Here is a 25,016-nt window from a genome sequence, read left to right as displayed (position 1 = left end):
ACAAAATTCATCTGGAACAACAAAAGATCAAGAATATCAAGGGAACTGATGAAAAAAAAAGTGTAAAGGGAGGTGGCCTTGCTCTACAAGATCTAAAACTATACTATAATGTGGTAGTCATTAAAACTGCCTGATACTGGTTAAGAAATAGGGTAATGGACTATTGGATTAAGATAGGTACAAAAGAAATAGTAGTAAATGATATAGTAATATATTGTTTGACAAACCCAAAGACATTAGCTTCTGGGATAAGAACTCACTATTTGACAAAGATTTTTGGGAAAACTGGGAAATAGTATGGCAAAAACTAGGCATAGACCCACCTCTCACATCCCATACCCTAATAAGGTCAAAATGGGTATAGGATTTGGTTCTTATCCTTCTTTATTGAAGAAGATCAAAATGACATGACTATGTTGAGATAAATTACAATGTGTCTGACTGGCTGATCAGGCTCAGAATGCTCTAACACAGGTCGGGCACAAATAATTCATGTGAACACCTGGGGTAGGGACTCTAAACTAACCAGATTGAAGACTATGTGAATAGAGACTTAGAAAAGCATGTAGTTCTTTCTAGCTTTCTAGAAGGGAAATCAGGTTGCAAGGGCAATCTATATTCGTATAATAAAATTGAAAAATGTTTGCAAATAGTCTTTCTTTACCTTACACATGACTTTCATGGAATATTCTTCTATTTCTGAAAGAAAGGAAAAGAAAAATAATTTCTATCATGTAACTTATTTCCTGGATGCTCATGTTTCAAGCTCTTCTCTTGACTTGTTCCAGAGGCAGTGATAGCTGCCCAGGTTTCACTACAACATAAGAGTCAACAAAACACTAGCAACAGCAATAATAATTACCAGAATTTATATAGTGCTCTTGTGAAGTAAGTGCTACTATATATCTATACTTTACATATGAAGGAATTAAGTAGAGAATGATCTTATTCATGACCAGCTGGCTTCAAACCAAAGGCAGGGAACCCTATTGGGGCAGTTAGGTGGTGCAATAAATAGAGTGCCAGCCCTAGAGTCAGGAGGACCTGAATTCAAATTTGGCCTTAGGCATTTGATACTTACTAGCTGTGTGACCTTAGGCAAGTCACTTAACCCTGATTGCCTTGCACCCAGGATCATCTCCATTCATCCTGATTCATATCTGGCCACTGGACCCAGATGGTTCTGGAGGAAAAAGTGAGGCTAGTGACTTAACACAGCATCCCCTCACTCAAATCTAATTCACTTGCTTATCATGATATCTATTGCTTATCATGGTCTTCTTTGAGGGTAAAGGACAAACATTATCATCCTCGATGGGAAGCATGCCCTTGAATGAGAAGACTGATAACTAGGTTCAATCTAGCTAAACTACACTTTGCTGGATCCATGGAGAGAGGGACCTTTGAGACCCAGGTACATTTATTGATTCAAAATTAGACTGATAGCAATCATCAGAAGCAGATCTTGAACCCAGATCCTCTGTCAAACTCAATATTAGGATTTGAAAAGGATTGAAGAGAACCTTGAGACCAACTTTGGTTTTTGTTGTTGAGTCAACCTCCTTTGGGTTTTTTGGGCAAAGATACTAGAGTGGTTTGCCATTTCCTTCTCCACCTAATTTAACAGATGAAGAAACTGAACAACAGGCAGAGAAGTGTCTGAGACTGGATTTGACCTCATGAAGAAGAGTCTTCCTGATTTCAAGCCCACTGAACTACATAGCTGATCTAGGTATCAACTAGTTTGACTCATACAGTTAAAAAGTGAGGACAGTGAGGCTCAGAGAGGGTAAAATGATTTGCCTTCAGGTCATCAGCTAGTAAGTTGCAGAACCAGTCTTGAAAGAGAGACCCTTGACTTCAAGTCCTATCTAGGGCTTAGCCCAGGATAGGTCATGAAGGCTGGAAAGTAGTTCAGATGAATAAAGGAACTATTCACTTGGAAAGTAGAAGGGAAGAGAATAAACTTTTATTAAGTGCCTGTTTTAAAAATGTAATGGATTATTCTTATTTTAAGTAAATTTATACATATTTTAAAATTTATCAGCTATCATTTTGAATATTTTTAAATATTGACAGATATAACACACAAACAAAAGCTCTTTGAGGTCTTCAATAATTTTAAGAACAGAATTATGCCAAACACTTAAGCATTTTTCAAATATTATCTTATTTGTTAAACCCTATTAAAAAACAAACTCACCATGGGGGGCAGAAGAATCACCATAGCCCTTCATATCTGGAACAAGAACCCGATAGCCTGCTTCTGCTAGAGCAGGGATCTAAAGAATGAGAAAACATATTTAGTATTCATTAGCCTGGCTTGGTTTGTTCAGGCCTCTCTCTATTACCTTGAAGTAATTAAAAAGAAATTCAGAGAACTTGTACAGCCCTAAATTCTGGCCTAGTTGTTGCTTTCTTTTTTGTTTGTTTTTGAAAGGGGGGAAAGGAAGCTGTTCATACCTGTGATTTCAAAAGTTAAAGGGAGCTCCTGGTATGTAAACTTTTCCTACTCGTCCATGCTCTGTCACTTATTTTCTTAGAGAGTTAATAGACCATTCAGTCAGTCAGTAGTTATTAAGCATTAATTAAGTGCTTATTATGTACTAAAGGGTAGCTAGGTGGTGCAGTGGATAGAGCACTGGTCTTGGAGTCAGGAGGAGTGGGTTCAAATCTGGCCTCAGACACTTGACCCTCACTAGCTATGTGAACATGGACAAGTCACTGATTGCCTTGCATCCAGAGCCATCTCCAGTCATCTTGATTCATATCTGGCCACTGGACCCAGATGGCAGAGAGAGAAAGAGAGATGGGTGATTTAGCATAGCAGCCTCTCACTCAAATCCAGTTCATGGGCTTATCATGGCATCATCTCCCTGATGTCATGGTCTTGTTTGAAAATAAAGGACAAACATTATTATGCACTGAGATAAACAATGTAGATACACAGAAAGGTAAAAGGAGCTTGTTTGCTTGGCAGAAGAATGTGAAATTCAATATTTTCCTATGGCTCCAAAATGAGAACTAAATATTCTTTGGCATCAGCTCAAACCTCAAGGATATAGGATTTTTTTTTATTTAGACACTCTATCCAGCCACACAGTAATTTGGAAAATAGTCTTAGGTAGTAGGGGTCTGAGATAACATTTGAAATTAGACCTCCCCAACTCTGGAACCAGGTACCCATCCACTATATCATGTTGCCTCACAGATCAGTGCTAGGGTCCAGGCCAACAAGGGGAGTCTAACCTCCAAAAAAAAAAAGCACTCATTCAATATCTCACCTTGGAACTGAGGAGGATTCTTCAAGACAATGCTAAGAGAGTGCATGCTCTAGTAAATCCTACTAAGTTGGAAAGGTTTCCCGGCCCAGTTCAGATTGTAACCAACAGTCTCAATGAAGGGAGGAATAATAATAACAACAAAAATCAAACTAATATGAAATACAAACATATATGTATATACACACATGTATTTATGGAATTCTGCTAGATGGCATAGTAGATCTAAAGCTAGGTCTAGAATCAGAAAGATTCATCTTTGTAAGTTCAAATCTGACCTCAGACACTTCCTAGTTGTATGAGCCTAGGCAAGTTGCTTAACCCTGTTTGTCTCAATTTCTTCATCTGTAAAATAAACTGGAGAAGGAAATGGCAAACCATTCCAGTATTTTTGCCAAGAAAACTCCTAATGGGGTCATGAAATGTTGAATAGGACTGAAAAATAGGATATTATTGTATGTAATACATATGTAATTTTAAGATTTCCAACTACACAAGTTATTGTTAATAATTTTATCTCTTTTGCTGATAGGTAAATTGAGGTTTAGAGATTTAAATGACTTCTACAAGGCCACAAAGTTAATTAAGTGCCAGAGAAATGATTTTAAACTGAATAACCTGATCCTAAATCCTATACATTTTATATCATGAGGGCTGAGTATCTAAGTGGAAATGTCTAGTGAATAGGCAGCTGGAGATACAGCACTGGATCTTATGTCAGGACTGGAAACTTATATGTGAGAGTCAACTCACTGAAATGATCAGGATGGATTACTTCTAGACAGCAGTTTCCATTTACAGCATAGTCATTCTCATGAAGATTATTTACCTGATTCTGCTTACTTCACTTTGTAGCTGTCTTTGTAAGTCTTCTTACATTTCTCTGTATTCAATATATTTGTGATGTAATGTCACACATTATGCCCCCATTCCTGCTTTATTTTTTAGATACTGTGGGGTGACCCAGAAGTAAATTATCAGGGGAATTAGAAAGTCCAGTTCTGGGCTGCAACTGTATGAGTCCAGATCCCCAAATTAGAGGCATCCTCCCCAGACTCCTCAACAAAACCTCAGCTCAGACTGCAGTCCCTCAGTTTTCCAGAGCCTGTTTCTTCTACCACCTCTGATGTAGCCAATCAATCTGTGCTCCACTAAGTTAATAGCAAAGAGACCAGGAGGACACCCCAGGGGGAAAAAATGAAGCTAGTGTGACAGTGCCTTCTTTCTGAATCAGACAGGGACTAAGTAGATGAAAGGTATTACCATGATGGGTTTTTGCTATAATTGAGGGGCAGTTTCTCTGAATACCATTATTAGCTGGATAGAGATCAATGCCTCTCCTATCATCATCTTCTTTACTACTCCCCATCCTGGGTAGGATCACCCTCTTTTCCCTATAACTTACCCCCACCAAAATGTAGTAAACCTGGTCTGAGACTTACCTGATATCTCCAAGAAAACCAGCTTTCAGGAAAACCGTGACAGAGACATACCACAGGGCCAGACCCCATCTCCACAAAATGCAACTGAACACCCGGCTGAGGGAAAGACAGGAAGGCTATGACCAACAAATTCTTAGGCTGGATGATGGATGCCCACTAAAGACACAGTCCCCAAACTCTCAGTTGATTGCTGGCCACCTAAGTGTTCCAGCAGGCCCTGTCTTCTTCTTCACACTCCAAATATCTAACACATGCCTAAACATGGAGAGGAGAGTGAAAGAGGGAAGGAGAGGAAGTGGGAGAGAGAGAGGAAGGAAGGAAGGAAGGAAGGAAGGAAGGAAGGAAGGAAGGAAGGAAGGAAGGAAGGAAGGAAAGAAGGAAGGAAGGAAGGAAGGAAGGAAGGAAGGAAGGAAGGAAGGAAGGAAGGAAGGAAGGAAGGAAGGAGCTGGAGAGGGGAAGACAAAGAAGATAAGGGGGGGAGAAAGGTAGAGAGGAGGAGGAGAGAGGCAGAAAGAGAGGAGAAATGAGGGGTAGGGAAAGAAGAGGTATCTTAGAGGCCACCTTATTCACCCTTTCATTTTATAGGATATTGAGGCCCAGGGAAATTGAATGATTTGTTCAGGGACCCTCAAGTAGTAAATGATTAGTAGAACTGGAATCCAGTTCTTCTCTGACTCCAAATCTAGTGCTCTTTCCATTTTAAGTGCTAATAGCTAGTATCAGATATGATATTTTAAGATTTACAGGTATTTTACAAATATTATTTCATTTTATTTTGATAACAACCTTGAAAAGTAGGTAATAATAATAATAATAATAATAATAATAATAACTTTATATAGAATTTACTTTGTGCCAGACACTTTGCTAAACACTTAACAATTGTTATCTCATTTGATCCTCATAGCAGCACTAAGAGATAGGTGCTATTATTATTTCCATTTTATAATTGAGGAAACTGAGGCAAAAAAGGGTAGGTTAAAAAAGGCCTCTATATGTTTAATGGCTATGAGATATGGCACAATAATCTCCAAAACTATGATCAACCTACTACTTTTCTTCTGATGGTTCTTATTTGTACGTAGTTGCCTGTATTTTGTTGTTTCTCCATTGGACTCTGAGTTCTTCAAGACCAGGAACTAGATCCCTAGCATCTAACATAATGACTGACACAATGTAGGAGTTTAATAAATGATTACTGACTGACTCCAAGGGCAATGGAGAGACATGAAAGGCCATGAGTAGACTGCAATACAATTTATAGCAAAGAAAAATAAAAGATGTCATTGAAGAAATGTATTTATGAAAAAAGAAGAGTGGACAATGGAATGCTTGTAACATCAAGAGAAAAAGAAATTGGGGAAGGTCCCCACCTCATTGGGTAGACCCTCCTATGGTGGCCTGCAGGGAGGACACAGATAACAGTCATCCAAGATGGCAGCCTGAGTGAATGGCCATATATATCACTAGTTCAATAGTCCACATTATTGAGATTACAGCTCCCCTGAGTCCATAACAGAATATTTCAGTCTTTAGCTTTAAGAGTTCCTTTCTCTAATCCAAGGGTATTATTACTGGTTACACATGTCTAGAAGAAGGCAACTAAGGATAAGTGACTGAAAATATGCAAAAATTAATAACCTTTTGTATTATCTGATTGTTAAGTTAGAAAAAAATAGACTGGGGACTCCTTTAAGGCAGAGATTTTTGGCCCTTCTTATCTTCAAATCTGGCCTCAGATATTTACCAGTTGAGTGATTCACTGGGAAATCACTTATTTCTGTCTGCCTCACTTTCCTCATTTTTTAAAGTGAGGATAATAATAGCACCTACCTCACAGAGCTGTGAAGATCAAATAAAACAAATGAAAATCTTGACAAAAATTAAGGCTAGCTATCATCATCATTGTCATCACTGTTGTTGTCATCGTCGTCATCATCATTGTTGTTAATATGCCACATTCCCAATTAATCATCTGCTTGAGTATTAGACAATGATAAATGAATGAAACCATAAAGCAAAAATTATAAATCTCTAATTTGTACAAAAAAGTGTTATGACCATATTTTGGCCTTGCTAAGTATCCCTCCTATAGATTATGTGCTTTGGAGTGCCTTGAACACTGATAATACTATTGAGGTTATTTGAAGATCTGACAATATTAATAATGTCCCTTTTTATATGGTGACCTGTGACAATATGGAAAACTTGACTCTTTGAAAGGCTACAAACAGGGTGAACAAATACATTTCTCACTCCTGCACACCAGTATGAGTAATTTGCTCAGTGCCTCATTCACAAATAATTGGTCCTTACCTTGACTTCAACATATCCATGGACAACACTGCTTGGCTGTACGGCAACAGGTTGTACCACATCATGGTGGAGAAGCTGAAATCACAATATACACTGAATGAGAAGCCCTGAACTTCCTTCCTTAAGTATTTTCAGTATTTTATAGGATGTTTAGGTTAGCAAGGAAATCTCTATACATGGAAAGGGCAGTTAGCATGGTTAAGAGCCTTGAGATCATGTCATATGAGGATTAAACAATGGAACCCATAATATTTGGTCTGGAGAAGACTTCAAGAAGGGTTTTCCAACTTGGAATACATATAATACCTCCAGGGAAGATGTTTGTCAAGTAGATATGGAAAATATTTGTTAAATATCTATTTTTCTATTGAAATACATCACAATTAGAAATGTAAAAAAAAAAAAAGAAAAGAAGAGTTCAGAGGAAGAAAAAAAGAGGAATCAGGGGAAAGGGTGGAAAACAGAGGAAGCATTGTATTGAAAAATATTGGAACATTTCCTACTGACCAAAATAAAATGAATGGAGGTTTGAATACAAAACTTTTTCAGGAGCGTAGAACCAAGAAAATAAAGGAACTTACCTGAGTTCTCCCAAATTCCCCTCCAAACAATCTTAAATAACACTTCAAAATGAATCTTGGAGAGGCAGAACCCACAAAAACATGTGATTCTAGCCCAAGATAAGTTATATGGTATGCAAGAAAGATTTATCTTATAAATACACTGGGAACACAGCTCAGTGTTGACAGGAATTCAGGTAAGTTAGTAGAAGACTCCTAACCTCAGCATAGGTCACAATCAAAACTCCATGGCTCTGCTGCAACAGGCAAGTAGCCAAACACCACAGCCCAGTTCAGCAAGTGAACAGCTAAGCCCAAAGACCCCAGACAGCAGGCCAATGACCAGACATCTGAATCCCAGGGCAAGAAGCTTGAGACAGTGTCCCATGTACCAGAACAAAACTCTAAAGCTCACCAAAAAGGGCTAGAAATGAGCAAAACAAAACTCTGATCACTGTGGCAACAGGGAAGATCAAAATACAAATTCATAACAGAAAAACCACATCAAAATGCCTACATGCAAAACCTCAAAGAAAAATATGAATTGGTCTCAGGACCAAAATAAACTTCTGTAAGAGCTCAAAAACTATTTTTAAAATCAAATATGAAAAGTAGAAGAAAAATTGGGAAAAGAACTGAGAATTATGCACTTGAATCATGAAAAAAGGAGTCTACAGCTTGGTAAAGAAGCACACAAAAATTCACTTAAGAAAACAACTCTTTAAAAAATTAGAACTAGCCAAATGGAAAAGGAGGTACAAAAATCCACTGAAGAAAAGAATTCCTTAAAAAGTGGAATTGACCAAATAGGAAAGGAGGTAGAAAAGCAACCTAAAGAAAATAATTCCCTAAAATTAGTATTGGGAAGGGTGAAATTAAGATTTCAGAGAAAAGGCAAAAATTAGCTTGAGTTTTCCTAAATTTTCATCTTCATTATCACCATCCAAATAATATACCTTAAATCACACCTTAAAATGAATTCTGGAGTGGCAGAACCCACAAAAGTGTGACACAATTTTTCATTCCAAAATAACATAAGACTGAAGGAAAGATCTGACTCAGGGGGAAAAGGAGCACAGTTCAGTGCAGGAGGTGTCCAGGTAAGCCAATAGGAGCACCCTGGCTCCAGGACAGATTAACAACTGAGACCCTGCCAGTGAAACAACTGGCCAGCTGTGAGGGGCCTAGCCCCCGGTAGAGCAGCAAGAGGGTAAAGCCTGGCAGGCTTGGCAGACTGGGAGGTCCCAGCCAGCAGGTGAGTGGTCAATGGCCCTGGTACAGTAGACAAGCAGGTTCAAAGCACTGGCCAGGTCCCCTGGTCCCAGTGAAAGAAGATTGGATAGGTCTCCATATACCCCAGACTAGAGATCAGCTTTAAAAGTAACAAAAGAAGCTATAAAATGAGTAAGAAACAATAAAAACCAAAACAACTCCTGACTATAGAAAGCTATTATGGGACAGGGAAGGTCAAAATACAAACTCAGAAAGAGCCAATAATGTCAAAATGCCTCATGTGAAGCCTCAGGTACTTAAAAATGATTTTAAAAATCAAATAGGAGAGTGGAATCCAGTCCAGCACAGGCCACAGTACAGATCTGGCCCCAGGGGACCAGGAGCAGACCTGGAGAGCCATCAGGCAGTTGCTTCTGGAGGGCTTAGTCCAGAGACAGTAAGCAGGTGGGGGGAGATTGCAGAAGTCTCTATTATCTATGAGGTAGGACTCTGTTGCTTTTTCCTTATTCAGATCTAGGTTGACGTTTGGGGTTTTAGTCTCAGGAAAAGGAGAAGAAACACAACTTACTGCCTGCAGTGGAGCAGAGATGCTCTTCATGGTTTCAGAGGAGAAAAGAGTGCTTATGGTCATCCATAACCAGAGAACAGGCCAAGAGAGCAGTTATTGCCTCTTATAAGACCTTGGAGGAATTGAGAACTTGCAGTTCCCTGGGGGGGGGGGGGGGTCCCTGAAAACAGCTGCAAAAAAACCTAAAAAAAACTTGGGACAGTGCATCCTCCATTCTGAAAACAGACCTACCTTTACAAAGAATTAAATCAAATCATAGGCTGAAGAAATAAGCAAACAGCAGAAAAAAAATTTTACCACAGAATTACTTTGTTACTATGGAGGATCAAAATACACACTCAGGACATAATAAAATCAAAGCCTCTGAATCCAATACCTCCAAGAAAATATATGAAATGGTCTTAGGCTATGGAGGAGCTCAGAAAAGATTTTGAAAATAAATCAAGGAAGGTAGGAAAAAAATTGGGAAGATAAGTGAAAACAATGCTGAAAAATCATGAAAACCAAGTCAGCAGCTTGGGGAAAAGGAGATACAAAAATTACTGAAGAAAATAACATCTTAAAACTAGTTTGGCTCAAATGGAAAAAAGCAGTCCAAAAGGCCAATACGGAGAAGAATGCCTTAAAAAGCAGAATTGGACAGGTGGAAAAGGAAATACAAAAACTCTCTGAAGAAAATAATTCCTTCAAATGTATAATGGAGCTAAAGGAAGCTGATGACTTTATGAAAAATCAAGAAACAATAAAACCAAAAGAATGAAAACTATAAGGAAATGTGAAATATTTCACTGGTAAAACAACTGACCTGGAAAACAGATCTAGAAGAAATAATTTAAAAATTATTAGACTACCTGAAAGTCATGACCAAAAAAAGAGCCTAGACATAATTTTTTCCAAGAATTTCTCCAGGACTGTACACCCTACAACAACATGGGCGTGATGATCAACCTTGATGGACTTGCTCGTTCCATCAGTGCAACAATCAGGGACAATTTGGGGCTGTCTGCAATGGAGAATACCATCTGTATCCAGATAAAGAACTGTGGAGTTTGAACAAAGTTGAAGGACTATTCCCTTTAATTTAGAAAAAAAAACCCCAGATATCTTAATTGTCTGATCTTGTTATCTCTTATACTTTTTGTTTCTTCTTTAAGGATATGATTTCTCTCTCATCACACTCAATTTGTCTCAATGTACAACATGGAAACAAAGTAAAGACTGACATATTGCTTTCCATGGGGGGGGGTGCAGGGAGGGAAGTAAGATTGGGGGAAAAACTGTAAAACTCAAATAAAATCTTCAATTAAAAAAAAGAATTTCTCCAGGAAAACTGCCCTGCTACTCTAGAAGCAGAGGGTAAAATAGAAATTGAAAGAATCCATCAATCACCTCCTGAAAGAGATCCCAAAATGAAAACTCCCAGGAATAATATAGCCAAATCCCAAACTCCCAAGTCAAGGAGAAAATATTACAAGAAGCCAGAAAAAAAAAACAATTCAAATATCATTGAGTTGTAGTCAGGACAGCACAAGATTTAGCAGCTTCTCCATTAAGGCTTGTAGGGTTTGGAATATTATATTCCAGAAGGCAAAAGAGCTTAGATTACAACTAAGAATCAACTACCAGCAAAACTGAACTATCTCATTCAGGTTAAAAGTTGGACATTAAATGAAATAGGGTACTTTTAAACTGTTGAAACCACAACCAGAGTGGAACAGAAACTTTGATCTTCAAGTATAGGATTCAAGTAAGGTAGAGAGAGGATGTATGGGAAGGGCAAAGCATGCAGGATTTAATGATGCTGAACTGTGTGTATTCCTGCCTGGGAAGAAGACATGGATAACTCATATGAAACTTATCATTTATTAGGGCAATTAGAAGAGCATATATGGACAAGGCATAGGCATGTATGAATGTGAAAGTATAACATATTAACATAATGGAGTTAATGGGGGAGAAAGGAATGTAGTGGGGAAAAGGGAAAGGAGAGGTAGAATGGGCTAAGTTATTCTACATGAAAGAAGAAAGAAAAAGCTCTTGCAGTGGAAAGGAAGAGGGAGAAGGTGAGGAGGAGTGAGTGAGCCTTACTCTCATTGGAAATTACTCTCCAAAACCTATAATTAGATCTCAGGATCTTTGGTTGGAAAGTGAGACTCCTTTGACCCTTTGTCAGGTGTTAATAAAATGACATCATAAGGAAAAAAGCCAATCTAATGGCTTAGAAAGAGATGGAGAGGGCCTAAATGGGGGTGTTGATTACATAAATAAAGAGAAGAGGATATATGCAAGAGTCATAGAAAAATGTTATAAGATATAGTAATGTGGAAAGGGTGAAAATGAGTTGAGGGAAACTCGAGGTTCCAAAATTTTGTGACTGTGAAAATAGTACTACTTCAACCATATCAGGAAAGTGAGGCAGATTGGGATGGGGCACAAGATAAGTTCTCTCTTGTACAGAATGAGTTTGAGATACTGAGTTTGAAATGTCTCCCAGACAACTAGTAATATGGTACTTGATTGAAGGAAAAAAGATTAGGCATGTATATACAAATCTAGGAAGCATCTGTATAGAAACAGATAATTGAACTCATAGAGATTTTCTAGTCTATTTCTTCTCTACTGATGAAAACCCATGGAGATGAAATCACTTCACTTTCATTCAATAAACATTAAACATTAAGTTCTGGGGATACAAAAAGAAGTAAAAGACAGTTCCTGCCTCAAGGAACTCACAGTTTAGTAGATAAGACAACTAAGAAATATATACAAAGCAAGCTATATACAGGATAAATAGAAAATAATTAACAAGGGAAAGCATTAGAATTAAGAGGGATTGGGAAAGGTGTCCTATAGAAGATGGAACTTCAGGTGAGACTTAAAAGAAAAAAGCCAGGGAGGTCAAAACTTGAAGGTGATGAGTGAAATCACTCCAGATATAGGGGAAAGCCAGGAAAAAATGCCCAGAGCTGAGAGTTGGAGGTTACTACTGCTGGATAAAAGAGAGCATGTTGGGGTATAAATTGTAAAAAAAAAGACTTTAAAGGGAGTAGGGACTAGATTATAAATAACTTTGAATGTCATGCAAGAAAGGTGATATTCAAAACCATGATTCTTTGTCTCCAAATCCAGAATTCTCTCCACTGTATCACATTGCACACATACACACACACACACACACACACACACACACACACACACACACACACACAGACACAAACACGGATTTGAATGATTTAACAAAATTAAGCAACATAACACTTTTGAGATAAAAAAATTACCTCCATACCAGTTGATTTTTCCAATTCTTTCAGGGCCGTGTCAGTATCTTGGATAAGGATGGTGACCATTCCTACTTCACGAGCTGTCTTGAGATTAGCCCCAATGTCATCCAAGAAAACAGCCTGAGACAAGGTGAGAGAAGGTTAAAATAATGCATAAAAAGTTTTAGGACAGAGGCATTTGTCCAACATAAATTCAAAGAAATGTAAGAAAAATGACAAAGAATAATTAGCTTATGTCTACCTCCAAAGGTAAACTTAATCAAAAATCAACAAGTCTTGGGGCAGCTAGGTGACACAATGGATAGAACATCGGCTTTGGAGTCAGGAGTACCTGAGTTCAAATCCTGCCTCAGACACTTAATAATTACTCAGCTGTGTAGCCTTGGGCAAGTCACTTAACCCCATTGTCTTGTAAACAAAAACTTCCTTTTGCAACACCCAGGAATGCATAGAATCCTAACAAAGTCCAAATTTAGAAAGTAGAATGGAAAAATAAGCAAATAAAAAAGAATTCCACTATAAAGGGTTAAAAAGACACAACTATGACACAAGTTCAAGTTTGAAGTTTAAATTTGAAAATTTTTTTTAAAAAAGAGATGAGTACTAGAATAAGGCTTGGAAAAAAGCAAATAAAATTATTGCTTTTTAAAAAATTTTTAAAAATATTTTTTGTTTTTAGGTATTTTGCAAGGCAAATGGGGTTAAGTGGCTTGCCCAAGGCCACACAGCTAGGTAATTATTAAGTGTCTGAGACTGGATTTGAACCCAGGTACTCCTGACTCCAGGGCCGGTGCTCTATCCACTGGGCCACCTAGCTGCCCCAAAATTATTGCTTTTTGCAGATAATACAGTGGTTTGCTTAGATAATTTTAGAGTCAGCTAAAAAAACTAACAAACAATGAAAAGCTTTAATAACATTTCAAGATATAAAATAAACTACATAAATCACTAGCATTTCTGTATCATATGACTAAAATTCAGCAGGAAGAGATAGAAAGAGAGATTCTATCTAAAATAAAGAAAAGATAAAAGACTTTATCTGTTAAGATACACTCACAAGGGGCAGCTAGGTGGCTCAGTGGATAGAGTACACCCTGGAGTCAGGAGTACCTGGGTTCAAATCCAGTCTCAGACACTTAATAATTACCTAGCTTTGTGGCCTTGGGCAAGCCACTTAACCCCAATTGCCTTGCAAAAATTAAAAAAAAAGAAATAGAGAGGTTGATTAGTAGAACAGATTACAAAGGCAGTTGAACACAATAGCCTAGAACTTGATAAATCTAATGATTCCATCTATTGGAGCAAAAACTCATTGCTCAGCAAAAATTTCTGGAAAAGCTGGAAAGTGGTCTGGCAGATAAACCTTATCATAGGCCAAATGGGTGCATGACACAGGCCTAAAGGATGATAGCAAAGACAAGTTAGAAGAACAAGCAAGAAATTACCTTTCAGATCTATGGTCAGAGGAAGTTTGTGATCAAACAAGATCACAGAAGGTAAAATGGACATTTTGATTACAGAATATTAAAAAGTTTATTCAAATGGGAAAACCAATGTAGTTAAAATTAGAAGAGAAGTAGAAAAAGGGAGAGAGCTTTGTAATTGATTCAGGTCTGATGAAGGTCTCACTTTTAGGATATGTAAGAAACTGATTCAGATTTAAAAGACTAAGAACCAATTTCCAATTGATAAATAATCAAAGGATATGAATAGGCAATTTTTAGAGTATACTAGATCTATACTTTAAAGAGAATAAAGAAGAAAAGACCCATGTATAAAAATAACTGTGGTGTCAAATAATTGGAAACTAAGGGGATGCCTATCAATTGAAAAATTGCCAAATAACTTATGATACATGAGTATGATGTAATATTGTTCTGTAAAAGTGATGAAGATTGTTTCAAAGAAACATAGTGAGACTCCTATGAACTAATGAAGGGTGAAGTATATTGAACCAGAAGAACAATTTGAACAATGAAAACAATATTGTAAAGACAATTACTTTTGAAAGACTTAGGACCTCTAATTGTCACAATGACCAATTACAATTTCAGAGGACTCATGATGAAACAGCCTATACACCATTGATAGAGAAGTGATGGGGGGGCAGAGCCAAGTAGGAGACAAGAGAGGATTGTGCCTTAGGTGTTCTCTCATAAAACTTCTAAACTAAGGACTCTAACTAAATTTTCGAGAGATAGAACCCACAGAGGGACGCAGTGAGGCAGTTCTCCTACTCAAGGTAACCACAAAAAGAGCAGAAAGGCTCTGCTCCCCGGGGTTGGAGGGGTGGCTGCCAGAGGGGTGGCCTGCCAGAGCAAAAGAACTTCAGCCTCCCGGAGGCAGCCTCAGGGCACTGGGAGCTGAGGCTCACAGCAGCGGGGGAGTTTCCTGACTTACACCCCGGGGAGCACCAAGCACAAATTGGGGGAATAGCGGGGGACCTCTGTCAGAGTGAGCATGTGAAGCTCACCCCTCAGGGCACACAGCAAGCAGTGTGGCCAAGGCAGTCCTGATCCAGGAAACAGAAGCAGGCAGACCTGGTAAGCAGGAGCCCCCAGGGCATGAGCTCATTGAACCTAGGGAGTGGAGTGAAGAGAGAGACTGCTGAGCTCTGTCTTCTGCCCCTGGAACAGGACACTGGGGTTCTGACCACATTCAGATCCTGATTGCAGTCTAGACCCCCCCAATAGAACAGCAGCCCCCCCCCACCTCAGCCCTGTGGCAGAGCAGGTGCATATGGTCATTCACAGACCAGGAAGGAAGACAGAGCCTCACATACTGAGACCCTTGTGGGAGTGTCCCAAAAGCTCAGGAAGTACCCCCAAAACAGGCTAAGGCTGGGAAAATGAGCAAGCAGAGGGAAAAAGAGGAACACTATTGAGAAATGTTTTGCCTGTGAGCCCAAGAAGGATCAAAACACTCAGTCTGAAGATGAGGAAGCACAAGCTCCTGCATCTAAAGACTCCAAGAAAAACAGAAATTGGGCTCAGGCTATGACAGAGTTCAAAAAAAGACTATGAAAATCAAATGAGGGAGTTAGAAGAAAAACTGGGAAAATAAATGAGAGAAATGCAGGGAAAACATGAAAATGAAGTCAGCAGCGTAGTCAAGGAAATCCAAAAAAAAATGCTGAAAGAAAATAGCATTCTAAAAGCCAGCTTAGGTCAAATGGATAAAAGAGTTCAAAAAGTTAGTGAGGAGAAGAATGCTTTAACAAAGTAAAATTGGCCAGATGGAAAAAGAGATAAGAAAGCTCTCTGAGGAAAACAAATCTTTCAGACAAAGAATAGAACTCAGGGAGATTGATGAATTTATGAGAAAGCAGGACTCAATACTTCAAAACCAAAAGAATGAAAAATTAGAAGAAAATGTGAAACATCTCATTGAAAAACAACTGATATGGAAAACAGATTTAGGAAAGATAATTTAAAAATTATTGGAATACCTGAAAGTCATGACCAGGAAAAGAGCCTTGACATCATTTTCAAAGAATTACTACAGGAAAATTGCCCTGATATCCTAGAAGCAGAGGGCAAAATAGAAATGGAGAGAATCTACTGATCCCCCAGCGAAAGAGATCCCAAAAAACCAACCCCTAGGAATATTATAGCCAAGTTCCAGAACTCCCAAGTCAAAGAGAAAATATTACAAGCAGCTAGGACACAATTCAAATACCAGGGAGCTGCAATCAGGATCTCACAGGACTTAGCAGCAACTACATTGGAAGCTCGTAGGGCTTGGAATAAATATACCAGAAGGCAAAAGAGCATAGACTGCAACCAAGAATCAACTATCCAGTAAACATGAATGTCCTCTTCCAGGGAAAAAGATGGACTTTTAATGAACCAGGGGAATTTCACATGTTCCTGTTGGAATGGCCAGAGCTGAACAAAAGGTTTGATCTTCAAATACAGGATTCAGGAGAAGCACAGAGAGTGGAGGAGAAGGGGAAAATATGAGGGACTTAATGATGATGAACTGCATGTATTCCTGTATAAGAAAATGACACTGATAATACTCATATGAACCTTCTCAATTAACAGAGCAGGTAGAAGGAGATTTTATAGATGAAGCACAGGAGAAAGCTGAATTTGAAGATAAAATATGGTGTAAAAATGGAGTCAATAGGAAAAAAAGGGAAATGAAATGAATGGGAGAAAGAAAAAGGAGAGGGGGAATAGGCCAAGATATTTCATATAATAAGATTTTTCTTTATTACAATGAGCTATTGCAATGATATGGAAAGGGGGGAAGGCAAGGGGGAATGAGGGAATCTTCACTCATCAGAGGTGACTAGGAGAGGAAACAGCATATATACACAATGGGGTATATACATCTGTAGTAAGAAGGAGAGAAGGGGGACAGGGGGAAGGGGGGGATGTGAGTGATGGAGGAGAGGATGGACCATGGGGAGAGAGTGGTCAGATATTACACAATTTCTTTTTTACTTCTTGCAAGGGGCTGGGATTGGATGACCTGTCTGGGACCATAGGGCCAAGGTGGATGCTGGGTCTAAGGGGTGGTATGAGAGCTGGGGATCTGTCTGCTGTGCCACTCAGCTACCCTACAGCAGAGTCAGAGTGAAAGGGCAGAGAAAATATAGTACATGGTAGTGGAGAAATATGAAAGGAGGGACTTGCGATCAGCAATGGTAACGGTGGAAAAATATGGAAGTAACTTTTGCGATGGACTTATCATAAAGAATGTGATCCACCCACGACAGAGTTGATGGTGTTGGAACACAGACTGAAGCACATTTATTATTATTATTATTTTGGGGAGGGTGTAGGGCAAATGAGGCTGGGTGGCTTACCTGGGGCCTCATAGCAGGGTGATCATTGGGTGTCTGAGGCCGGATTCAGACCCGGGTGCTCCAGGCTCAAGGTCCAGTGCTCTGTCTGCCACCCAGCCACCCCTACTATTATTACTATTTTATTTTATTTTATTTTAGGTCTCTTTTTTTCTTTTTTTTTTTTTTGGTTTATGCAGGGCAGTGGGGTTGGGGTGGCTTGCATGTCACACAGCTGGGGGATTGTTGTGTGTACGGGGCTGGATATGGGCTTGGGAGCTCCTGGCTCCAGGGCTGGTGCTCCATCCACTGTACCACCTGTCCATACCTACAATTATTACTATTATTTTTTATTTTAATTTTATTTTTTTTCTCTCCCCTTTACTTTATCACTCAAGTGAGTCTATATTTATGGGAGGAGGGGGTATTTTGTTTACTCTTAAACAACAATATTTTATTAATGTATAAAAAAATTGTACAAAATGAGAATAAATAAATATTAAATTTAATAGAGAAGTGATAGATTTAGAGGTCAGATTGAGATACAATTTTTTTAATATGAGCAATACAGGAATTTGGTTACTTTGGCTATATATGACTGTAAAAGGTCCTTTCCCTCTTAATTCTTATTAGTGGGGATAGGTGGGGAAAGGTAGAGAGAACAAAGGACAGGAATGGAAATGAGGGAGAGAAAAGATTTGAAAATGTTTTAATTTTTAAAAGAGAAGAGGTTCATAAGCATCCAGGGATCATGACAAAAAAATGTTAAGGACACCTGATTTAGAGTCTTTACTCTGATGTAGGAACTATGCTGTACTCTGTTCATTTAAAAAAAAAGTAATAAAATATTTAATCTCTCCCAATGAAACAATCAAAAATGATAAATGTCCAAGGACTTAGAATTATAAAGTTTTTTTTTAAAAAATTATTTACAAGGGTTAAACCAAAAAAGTTGTATATTCTTTGAGCAAAACTGATTCTAATTCAATCCCACCACTATTTATTGTGTTTATTTTAGGAAAGGTACATAGAAACCTAGCATAATGACTGGAGAACTGGCTCTACCATTTCCATAGCACTTTGCATACATTTTTTTCATTTGATACTCCACATACAAATAGATACCTGATCTCATTTATTCAGAAATTCTGTCCAATGAAGCAGACCACATCCCATACATAAGTAAACTTTTTAAAGTGGTCTATAAGGCTCGCTCTCTCTCTCTCTCTCTCTCTCTCTCTCTCTCTCTCTCTCTCTCTCTCTCTCTCTCTCTTTTTTCCTTTAGTGATCACAAGTCTGAAGCACAATAACAGCTGGAAACAGCCCTGACCTTTAAGGTTGTTTTTACCCTTTAGTTCTTTTCTCTGCTTTATGAGATCATGTTGTCCGTGATGATACACTATCATTCTTGCCATATTTGAATTTTTTTTCATGTTGTTCTTAATATTTTCTCCTTAACCCAGGGTTTTGGGAATTTAGATATGACATTTCTGACTGTTTTTCCACCTAGGATCCCTTTCAGGTGGTGATAGATGATTTTTTTTTAAATTTCTATTTTCCCCTCTTGCATTAACCCTTCAGGACAATATTCTTTAATTATTCTTATATTATAATATTTATTTAATATTTAATAATAATAAATTTATTAATTTATCTAATAGTTAATTATTTAATATCATATTTCTTATATTATATATATTATATATTGTATCAAGGAGGCAGCATAAAGGCAGGAATTCCTGGAAACCTGTTCCTCAAAAAACTCCAAAAGCCATCAAATTATGACTCTAGCCAAAATTTAGAGGGGCAAAATCTACAGAAAGACTGAGTGATACAATTTCTCAGTCCAAGACAACTTAGAAGATGTGCAGGAAAGGTCTATTTCTTTATATTTTTTTTAGTTTTTTTCCAAGGCAAATGGGGTTAAGTGGCTTGCCCAAGGTCACACAGCTAGGTCATTATTAAGTGTCTGAGACCGGATTTGAACCCAGGTACTCCTGACTCCAGGGCTGGTGTTTTATCCACTGTGCCACCTAGCTGCCCCAGGAAAGGTCTATTTCACCAGATCCAGGGGTTGGAAAGAGTCATAGCCCCAGCGCAGCACCTGGGTGCCTGGGGACATCTGGGTCCATGGCAGAGGGGGCAGTTTCCAGATTTCTTGGCCCAGGGATCACCAGGGACAGGGAAGGGATGAGGAGAGAACTCTGATGCACCAGAGGGAGTGTGGAGAAGAGCACCAGCCTCAGAGCAGCCCTGTGGTGAGAATTTACATCAGGATTTGGGGAAGCCACCCAGAAAATCCAGAGCTCTCAGCCCATAGATGGTAAGGGGGTTGGGGGAAACAGCAGAGGTCTCTCTCCTCTCCTGGGGTAGGACTCTGCTGTTTGCCCACACTCAGATCCAGGTAGCAGTCTGGGCTCCCATTCTACAATAGAGGAGCAGGGACCCTCCTCACTGCCCCAGGGCAGAGGTGAGGACCTGTGGTTGTCTATATACCAGAGCTCAGGCAAGAGAGCAATCTCAATACCATCTGTATCCAGATAAAGAGCTGTGGAGTTTGAACAAAGTTCAAAGACTATTCCCTTTAATTTAGAAAACAACCCCAGATATCTTATGTCTGATCTTGTTATCTCTAAGACTTTTTGTTTCTTCCTTAAGGATATGATTTCTCTCTCATCACACTCAATTTGGATCAATGTACAACATGGAAACAAATTAAAGACTGACAGATTGCTTTCCGTGGGAGGAGGGAAGTAAGATTGGGGGGAAAATTGTAAAACTCAAATAAAATCTTTAATAAAAGAAAAAAAAGAAAAGCGGCTTCTCTGGTGGATATATAATAAAGAAGGCAACTCATCCTAGAGACAGAGCCATTGGAATCTGAACACAGCCTAAAGTACATTTTTCTTTCTCTCTCATTATTCTTGGGGTTTCTCTATCTTTCAGGTGGGAGTGGGGTTTATTTTTACTTTTACAACAAGATTATTGTAATAATATAAAATAAACAAACAAAAATTATTGTATCAAGATTCTTTTTTTTATTGTTGCTTTCTGGTAGTCAGTCCAATTATTTTTATGTTTTCTCTCTTTGATCTGTTCTACAAATTGGTTGTTTATCTTATGAGGTATTTCCCAATCTTTTCTATCTATTCACTCTTAATTTTTTTATTATTTCTTGTTCTCTTATAACTTCACTGGCATACACTGGTTCCTTTTGGACCCACAGGAAGGCTGGACCTAGCATTCCTTATCCCCTACCTCTTTCTCCACTCAGACATCTTCCCACTCTGACCGAGAGATAAGAATCCCTCTTGCAGTTTCAGGGACTGGCCTAGAGGTGTTTACACTTCACTCCAGCCAAACCTAGGTCTTTGGATCTTTCTTTGGATCTTCTCCAGTTTTGGGAGGACAACTGTTCTGCTCTTGTTTATTTTCCCTGCACTACATTTTACCTCTAGGTGCTTTTTTTTTACTTCTCCAGGAAATTTGGAGAACTTGGAATTTTCTGTCTTACTCCACCATCTTTCCAGAATCATCTCTATTCACTATCTCTCATCAGATTTCACAGATGAGTTTATATATCTAGTTATGACTTTGGCAGTCATTTATCTATCTGGCAAATAAGTCAGAATCTTTTTTTTTAGGTTTTTGTGAGGCAAATGGGGGTAAGTGGCTTGCCCAAGTCTACACAGCTAGGTAATTACTAAGTGTCTGAGGCTGGATTAGAATACAGGTACTCCTGACTCTCTATCCACTGCGCCACCTAGCCGCCCCTAGAATCTTGAGTACTCTTTTTAATCCCCATATTGTGGCAATTTATTTACATTGCTTGGACTTTAGCACTAAATGATTCTAATCAGTGTTGATATAATTTCTGCTGTCCATTTCTCATTTTGATCAACATTTATTTAATTCCAACTGCAATAGCTTTTCCCAGACTATGAGTACTACTACATTCTCTTTAAGATGTTATAGAATTTTGAACTGGAAAACAATTTAGGACTGTGCCCAAAGGACTATAAAACTATGTTATAGGGCGGCTAGGTGGCACAGTGGAAAGAGCACCAGCCCTGGAGTCAGGAGTACCTGGGCTCAGATGTGGTCTGAGACACTTAATAATTACCTAGCTGTGTGACCTTGGGTAAACCATTTAACCCCATTTGCCTTGCAAAACAAAACAAAACAAAATAAAACAAAACTATGTTATACCCTTTGACCTAGTAATATATCTCTACTAGGTCTATATTCCAAAGAAATCAAAGAAAAAGGAAAATGACCTATTTGTGCAAAAATATTTATAGCAGCTCTTTTGGTAGTGGCATAAAATTGGAAAATGAAGGGGATGTCCATCCATTAGGGAACGGCTGAAGAGTTTTGTGCTGTGAGAAATGACAAGCAGGATAGTTTCAGAAAAACCTGAGAAGACTTATATGAACTGATGCAATATGTGGTGAGAAGAAACAGGAGAATATTGTACAATATAAAAGGAATATTATAATGATGATCAACTATGAAAGAAAGCTACTCTGATCAATACTGTGATCCAGGACAAATCTGAAGGAAGCATGATGAAAAATGCTACCCTCCTCCAAAGAAAGAATTGATAAACTCTGAATTCTGAACACTGAATGTAGATTGAAGTATAATTTTTTCATTTTTTTAGATAAGATGGCTAATGTTATCAAAACATGGAAATATGTTTTGAAGAACTTCACATGTATAATGATATCATACTGCTGACTTTCTTATGGATGGAAAAGTAAGGGAGAGGATTTGGGACTCAAATATTTTTTAAAGTTAAAAATAAATAATAAACTTATTTATTTATTTATTTTTTAAGGATGCTATGTAACTTTGGACAGCTACAACTTAACTGACATTTCTCTGATGTGATTTTTAGGAAATGGAAAAACTTAGATGTCAACTAGAAAAAAAAATGAGTTTTACATGTTACTATGACAAGGTGAAAAGATTAACTGTCAGTTGAATCATGACCTATGTAAACTTTGAGAGAACAAAGAGTGCCTGAGTGTTTAATCTTTATATTGTAAATAACAAAAGTGTTTTGGAGAGACTCTGACTACTTTTCTCACAGCTGAATAGTAGGACTTTATTCCAAAAGTGAATAAAAATCAAGAGTAGCAGGGATGCTAAAAGTGATACTAGCTATGAATTTTCTCATAGCTACTATACTAAAAATAATTATTTTATATTTTCATGCTCTTATGCATTATACTTTTATTTTGTTTGTGTGGTAGGTGTACAAAGATGTCTAGTCAAGTTAAAAAGATAAATGATAAGAGTTGAACAATTGTTTATGGGGAAAAAAGATTTTGTTAGTTTAAGTAAATTATATTTAATAACCTGGGGTGGTAGTTCAGATAACTGTTTAAAAACTGTGAATTATATTCTAATTTTCATAGTTAATAAGGACATATTCAAACACAAACCTAGATTTTGTTAAAATTGGAGATGATGACAACAAATATGTTAACATGTCCAGTAGCGGGTTGAATGTGATTATCCCATATCAATTGCATGTCAAAATGTTAATTTTGTAAATCCTATTACATTATTTCAGGATTGGTAGTTTTAATTATATGTAGCTCTTTCTGTTATTCTTTCTTTATCTTTCTAATTTGGATTTTAACTTTATCTAATCTAATTGAATATGTTGAATATGGTATGTAGAAAATTGGAAGACAACTCCCATATCAATAACAAGCCTTGTCTGTTAATGAATGTATTTATATATTTGTATATGTACATACACCTATAAACACCATAAAATATTATATTTACATATAACTATTCACATAATAATGAATACATACATATGTACACATGATTATATACATATATATGGCTATAGATATATTGATATAATGTTATTTTGTCCATGTCCAGGGTCTTCCTCAGAAATTCCCATGTTTCCCACCTCTTCCCCCTTCCTTTTCTCACCTTCCATCTCTGCCCCCCCCCCCAACAGCAGCATCAAAAGAGATCTTATAGTAGTACCCTTGGCATCTCTACGTTAGTCATGTGAACTCCTGTATTTACTTTTTCCAACCAAACGTGAAAGTCATTCTCTTAATTAGGCTCTAACACAGGATCAAATATATACTTGCTTCTGATGAAGAACTTTGAAATGTAAAAAGCTCTGAACTTATACTGGAATGTGTTTTCTAAGAGGATAACAATCTTAAGATCATAGATTTCAATCTCAAAGGGTCCTCTAAAGTTATCTAATCCAACTCTCTCATAACAAAATATGAAGAAATCAAGATCCAGAAATGATTTACCTGAGGCTACACAGAAAGTAAACAGAGGACAGGAATGTAAAGTCAATACTCCAACTTTAAACCCATCAATCTTTTCCACACACCACACAACTACAGGCCTTCTCTCCAGTAACCCTTCCAGGACAAAATACAATTCAGAAATAAAGCCAAGAAAGAGCTGCAACATCCTCAGCATGAGAACTCCCATGTGTGAGGATGCCCTCCATGAAGGCAGCCCATATCTTGTCTCTTACTTAGAAAGTCCTGGCACTGTAATGTCAGCATCTAGGTGGGACTTTGGATAGAGTGCCCAGCCCTGAAGTCAGTCTCTCTCTACCCACATATATCTGCCAACTCCTCTCTAAATGATAGCCTTAGAAGTTTACCTGGAAAATTTAGAGGTAAAGTTATTTGTTTTTGATAACATAATTGAAAATATGTCTGCTTTGTACTTGAACTCAGGTCTCCCTGACTCTAAGGGTGATACTCTAATAAATGTACCCCATTACCCCTTGCCCTGACTTCTTACTCAACTATACTGTTTGAAAATCAATCAGAACTGATTATGGATGTTTGAACAGAAGTAGCAGCCCAAATCTCACACATCTATTTTAGCAAAAACCTAAAAATAGTACTAGAAAAGTACAGTTACAGTAGTTACAGTAAGTAACTTAATCCACCCTGAGAAAAGCACAAAAATTCAAACCAGTAAAGGAGGGGTCTCCAAAAAAAGCCAATATCAGAAAAAAAACCCTTTACACATGACAAGGTAATCTCCAAATAGATACTTGCCTTAGACATATAGGGAGACATCATAACAATATGGAGGAGTAAAGAAAAATTATTTTTTAAATCTATGGATAGGGTAACAGTTCTTGGCTAAACAAGGAAAAGAAGGAATTATTAAGGATGAAGTAGTAAATATAATCACATAGAATGAAATTTTTGCACAAACAAATCCAATGTACCTAAGATTAAAAGGGAAATGATTAACAAGAAAAAAAAATCCTTTATAGTCTGATGTTCCACAGTCTCTTCAATAACGGCCATTTTCTATTTTTTTGGTTTTATCAATCTGATGTTTGTTCAGCTCCATTTTTCTTTCCTTTTTTTATTAAAATTTTTTTTTATTAAGGCATGGAGTTAAATGACTTTCCCAAGGTCATACAGCTAGGTAATGTCTGAGGTCAGATTTGAACTCTGGTCCTTCTGACTCCAGGGATGGTACTCTATCCACTGTACCACCTAGCTGCCCCCTTTTC

At 37.8% G+C, this 25,016-nt stretch overlaps 1 protein-coding gene across 2 annotated transcripts in view; it reads right to left on the bottom strand.

Annotated features, from left to right (window-relative positions):
• Positions 1 to 25,016, bottom strand: part of EPHX2 (epoxide hydrolase 2) — a 76,263-nt gene that overhangs the window by 39,195 nt on the left and 12,052 nt on the right. For both annotated transcript variants that reach the window (XM_074209995.1, XM_074209994.1), the window contains exons 5-9: positions 12,679 to 12,801; positions 7,040 to 7,114; positions 4,724 to 4,819; positions 2,204 to 2,282; positions 665 to 699 (exon numbers count right to left, since the gene is read on the bottom strand). In XM_074209995.1, the coding sequence (XP_074066096.1) occupies positions 665 to 699; positions 2,204 to 2,282; positions 4,724 to 4,819; positions 7,040 to 7,114; positions 12,679 to 12,801 (408 nt within the window). The remainder of the gene's footprint in view (positions 1 to 664; positions 700 to 2,203; positions 2,283 to 4,723; positions 4,820 to 7,039; positions 7,115 to 12,678; positions 12,802 to 25,016) is intronic.

Source organism: Macrotis lagotis, chromosome 1 (assembly GCF_037893015.1).
Source record: "Macrotis lagotis isolate mMagLag1 chromosome 1, bilby.v1.9.chrom.fasta, whole genome shotgun sequence".
In the NCBI taxonomy this organism is placed as follows: Eukaryota; Metazoa; Chordata; class Mammalia; order Peramelemorphia; family Peramelidae; genus Macrotis; species Macrotis lagotis.
The sequence above is the reverse complement of the archived record's forward strand: the minus strand, read 5'-3'. Positions and strand labels throughout refer to the sequence as shown.